Raw genomic sequence first — 5,477 nt, forward strand, 5'->3', positions numbered from 1 at the left:
TAAGTTTGTGTTTTTCATTATTCAAGTGGATAAAACACATGGTGAGAATGAGTCAGACTCTGATCACAAGCAGGTGCAGCAATCAAGTAGGACTTTAAGTTGAAAACGAAATAATTCCACTTCTTTTGTTGGAATGTCTTTTCTGTTGCGTTGGTGGATAAGATCTTCAACCTGTTTGCCTGCCTGTTTCTTGAAGCAGCCCACGTGCATTAAGTCCTTCACATGGAATATTGACCACAAAAACCACCTCACCTTCAACTATCATTGTGAGTGATTCAATATTACTTGGAAATAATATAGCTGAAGTTTGTGTTTGATTATGCGGTGAAAATAATTGATTTTGACATAATTGAGTTCAAGAGGTTGTGAACGAATATTGTGAACTTGTGATTTGAACTGAACAAATATAGAAAACCAATATAAAATACAAGTTCTAAAATACATCATTAAACAATAGAGAAGATGATGAGTATACCGCGTTTAACAACATAATTTCATCACAAGGAGAAGTTTAACGCGAATTAGATATCATCATCGACAACACTCTAAACGAATACCGCTTTAAGTTTTCATCGCAGGTCTAACCAGCCCCAAACCAGAGCCGCTTCCCAAATGCTTGAAATCTTTGGCCTCAAGATTATCATCGTGACCAGCAAAACCTGTACCTCCCCTCTTCAAATTCACCAGATGTCTCTCTTTACATGCCTTGTTGCAAACAAGACAAACCTTGTCGACCGCCATAAATCTGTCGGAACATTTTTTGCAAAACACATGCCCGCATGAACTGAGGGCAACAAGTGACATTGTGTTGGTGAGAGTGGTTTTGCAGCTAGGACAAACGTAGCTCCTATCAAGGGCGTTGGAATTTTTCTGCACGCTGGTATCTTCAGTGAACTGGATAGGGAAAAGTGTCTTTAACTTCAGATTCTCCTTGCCTTCTGGACAGATAGTAGTGGTAGATGGAGCGTCTACTTTAACAGAAGCTTCTGGTGTAGCGGAAGGCAGCCAAAATGCCTTCATTGTCCTAAGGGCTTCCTCCTCGTAGGAAGTGACTTTCACACTGTTTGCTCCATGGAAACCATTCTTATCTCGGCTATAGCTTCTATCGCTGTATTGTGGTACAGCACCGTGATTCTGCTGATCAAATGCATCAAGTTCTTTAGCCTTCTGCAACGTTAATTTCTCTTCTTCCTCTTCTTTTTCTTGCTTCTGCTGAGCAGAATGTGCCACAAGCCTCCTGTTATATTGCAAATGGAAATACCACAAACAACATTGTTAATGTTCACAACAAAAACAAAACAAAAAAATATCACATGCATAAGGACAACATATATTTAAATGTTCTGAACAAAATAATGGAATATATTCTGCATAAGAACTTAGACCAGCTATCACAATTTACGCGAAACAGAAAACTCTTGACAGAAGTAATAAATTCGTTTAGTTTATCATACAGAAAAGTTGCAAAAATTAAACAATGGCAGCTAATAGAGCTCCTAATCTATTTAAGGAATAAGGAAATTGTCGAAAGTGTGAAAGTTTATGTCAACGTTGAGGAAGTTAAATCAAATGGAAAGTTAAACCAAACAAAGCCAAGTGAATAGCTCATGAAAAATTGGTTCAGTTATGGTAGCTGGCCTTTTGAGGGACTAACTAGTACTACCATAAAACAAAAAGACTGACGAGAGATGGAATCATCCATTGATTTCTTTTAGCATTCAGTTGAGAAAATGAAGGAACAAAGAATGTTTGTGAAGAAGAAATGGAGTAGCCAATAAATTTTGGTTACAATGACAAAAAGTAAAAAGAAGTCAAAGTGCTAAGGTGACAGGACCAGTTCTTGATCAAAAAGGATTCAAACCATCCTTTATCTGTCATTGAAACTGTCAGATCAGGAAGTTCCCAATGCAACAATGGAGATCCAAGCCAACGATAGCTTGACCATGCTCCCACCGGTTTCTAACCCACATGTGTTTGATATTGACATTACCGGTAGAGCAAACAACGTTTAGAACAGCAATGAGTGTGTCTCTCTTGAGTAACTGGACTCGATCAATTACCGATCCACTACCACCGACCCCAAGAGCCACCACATAGTAATCGTTATGCGGCGATTTGCATGTCCTTCACAGGAAATAATTAATTATTTTTGGTCTTAACTATATAATTCATAGAGGAATGGAGTCTCGGTAGTCCAGAGTTCAGTCAGGAATAATAAAAGTATGGTTAAAAATTACTACAAACATGGATCGGATTTGGGTGCTCCCGATCAATTCTAAAAGAAGAGGAAAAAGAAAGCACCACATGGAAACTTTGCAAAATAGGCTTGTTTTTTGCAGAGTTATCAATCCCAGGGAACAGTGGCACTATCTCGGGAAAGCGGCGCGGAGGGCAGGCGCTATTTGAAAGCCCATAGCGCCGCAGTTTACAACAAGGTGCTATTGGAGTGTTCGCGGGTTGCAGGAGTGGAGCACTTCCCAGCCCAGAGCTGGTTAAAACCTGCTATCTGTTTTAACCCAGAAAAAACCTAGTTTACCTTAAAAAAAATTAGCTTTTGAGCACTTTTGTGTCATTACGGACAGTTTAGCCCTAACCTCAGAGCTCTTTTCACTACCTTCACCGTGTTCTCACTCTCGTTCCCAATCTTCTATCATTTGATCACTTCCACCCCATTGTGCTCGATTCCTTCCCTCCCAGTGTTTGATTCCTTCTATCCCAGCACTGCCGCTCTTCTTTTTTGCTCTCACTCTCCTTGTTATTCTTTAAAACTTTTCTTTTTTCCTCTCTTGTGTTCTCACTGTCCTCTGTTTTCTTTAAAGTAATAATAAGTCAATAGTTATTATTCATATCTGTTTTTTATTAAGAGTTGTTGAATTTGATTAAGAGTTTTTTATTAAGCTTTGTGCTTTGATATTTGATTTTACAAATCTTTTATGGATATTGTGTTACTCATTTAGTTTTACGTTTTATAGCTATAACTCATAATTTGTCCAAAAAATAGTCAAATAGTGGTTATCCCGGTATCCCATTTTTTTGGTCGGCCGCTCCGATCCGTTATCTAGGATTCATAACTCTGGTTTGTTGAGCTAAAGATTGAGCCTAAGCAGGCTTTAGTAAGGAGATTAATAAAGGAAAACTAAAAAAGCGGTTCTTCAATTAGCCTCTATAATGGCTTTAATAGCCCAAGCGCCAGCCCAAAGAATTGAAGGAATACATGCACAAATTCTCTTACCATTTCTGGAGCCACCTTCTTTGGGCTCAATGAAGTGAACAGCTCAAGAGAAATCAGCATATAAAAAATGATACAAATACTGGGGCATAACCCCTGTGATTAGGGTGCATTGAACAGAAATTCAAATTCCAAGGAAACAAACTTTTCAGAAAGAATCTGGTGGTGGTAAGACAGAATGGGAATGCAAGAAGGAGCTGGAAGATTGCATCAAGGATGGGAGAAGTAAAACGCTATAGCAGAGATCGGGAGGAAGCTTATTACATACTCCCTCCGTCCCAAATTATAAGAGAAAATCACTTTTTAGATTCATTGAAGAATTAATGTATCTGGTCTTTATATAGACCAAATACATTAATTATTCCATGAATCTAAAAAGTAATTTTCTCTTATAATTTGGGACAGAGGGAGTATGCTGTATCATCTTATTCAAAATTTGGAGTGTTTGAAGCTGTCAGGCAAAGTAAAGACATAAATGGAGTGTAACTCTCAAACTTTCAGAAGGATTTTGATGGAGTACCCGATAATGGAAATGCTTCAGACCGAGAAGGGTGAGGAACTTATTAGAAAAGCTACAAATGTTGATCCTCGTGATGCCTAGGCTTATCTTGACCTGAGAGAGAATCTTTAATTTTGACCACCAACATGGGAGCAGCACTAGACGCATTTAAAACCACTAATTCATTTTAAAGATGGTAGATCAAAATATATCAAATGAATTATTCAAAAAATTATTGGTGTTCTGTTTGAAAAGGGGTTCCATCTCAGTAACTATTTTTTATGCTCATTAATTGACTTCTCTAAGAAATTGGTGATGAGCTTACATAAAATAAGTGTCTAGCAGCACAGGATATCTTTCCGCTTTTATCATTGGCCTGTGGCATATATTTTGGCGTATAGGTAGAAGTGTAGGACACTGGAATTGTGTGTCAGTGTTGTCACACACCCTATGTTCAATAGTTTTAAGAAAGCAATGTAAAGAAGGCTGAGGGATAACCATGACTTCAAAATTAAAAACACCGACCGCTCCTAGATTAATATGAAATCAAGAAATACAATTTGCCTTATTAAAGCCCAAAATACTCTTGGTCTTGGACAGTGTTTTGCGAGCAATAACCACTAGTCCAGCACTATTTCTGAATCTTACTTTCCTTGTTTCCATGGTCATGTTTCAAGCAGTTTGAGGAAGGTTATTTCTACCAGCATACATCTATTTTCCTTCTAGTTCTATATTCTAAGTCTGCTGCCAGAAACCGATTCATCCGAGTTTAATGTTTAGTCAGAACAAAATATTGATCATGACAATAACGAAGATTTGAGCTCCAATAGATTGCCAGGCATACATTGAAAACACGACGCCTACACTGACACGTCTACATCAATAATAATTTTTAAAAAATAAATTAATTAAAAGTAATCACAAGTGACAGTATCGGTATCCACGGACACACCTTTTTTCACCTTTTTTTCAAAGATGTCGGTTTATCTAGTGGCTAGCAAGTTATGAATTCAATTCCAACCAAACAAGTTTACTTTTTATTGATTATAATCAGTTCTGCTGTTCATATAATCACTATATATCACACATATTTCAATCTACACAAATTAAACATTCAAATTTATCAAATAAAAGAAAAATCTCGAGAGTACCTTTGAATATCCTTCTTCTGAGACAACAAGCACTCAAGAATGCACTCTTTACAGAAAAGGTGACCTTTTTGGCAGCTCATAGGGTCAATTAACGATTTGAGACAGAGGGAGCAAGCATCGAAGGGTTTGATGGAATCCTTCCCCAACCTCTCCTTCTGCGTTCCATATCCAAGCTTCCGCTTCTCGTCGTACGTGAAGAACGCGAGATCGTTGTTGTTCTTCGAATGTCTCTGAGGCATTTCTTTCCACAATCACCAATTTTACACGGAAAATTGTTAGGGTTTGAGATATTCAAGTTTCAGATTTTCGATTTTGATTGATTTTCGATTTGTTTCCCAAAGGTAGTGTTGATTTTTGGTTTTTCCAGACTCATTTGTGGTAATGGGCTTTTTCAGTTTAATGGGCCTTTTACATGGGCTTTTTTTAATTTCTTTTGAGAATTTCTTCAGGATTTAAGATGTCGCCCCCAAAAATTATATTTGGCACCCCAATGACAAGTGCTATTACTCTTATGCCCTTACAAAAATTTTTGAAATTTTTTTTGTGTTTACCGGAAATTTCAAGAAAATAATAGAATTTTTCCGAAACTTCCGAAAAA

General features: G+C 37.4%; 1 protein-coding gene across 1 annotated transcript; it reads right to left on the minus strand.

The window, feature by feature from the left end:
• Positions 1–390: 390 nt before the first annotated feature.
• Positions 391–5,223, minus strand: LOC131645012 (E3 ubiquitin-protein ligase CSU1-like). Its single transcript, XM_058915673.1, has 2 exons — positions 4,880–5,223; positions 391–1,237 (listed from the first exon to the last, which is right to left on the minus strand). Exons 1-2 carry the CDS (start codon positions 5,116–5,118, stop codon positions 562–564), a joined length of 915 nt encoding a protein of 304 aa, XP_058771656.1. The 5' UTR covers positions 5,119–5,223; the 3' UTR covers positions 391–561.
• Between the last annotated feature and the right edge of the window lie 254 nt (positions 5,224–5,477).

This window comes from Vicia villosa, linkage group LG1 (assembly GCF_029867415.1).
Source record: "Vicia villosa cultivar HV-30 ecotype Madison, WI linkage group LG1, Vvil1.0, whole genome shotgun sequence".
Taxonomy (NCBI): domain Eukaryota; kingdom Viridiplantae; phylum Streptophyta; class Magnoliopsida; order Fabales; family Fabaceae; genus Vicia; species Vicia villosa.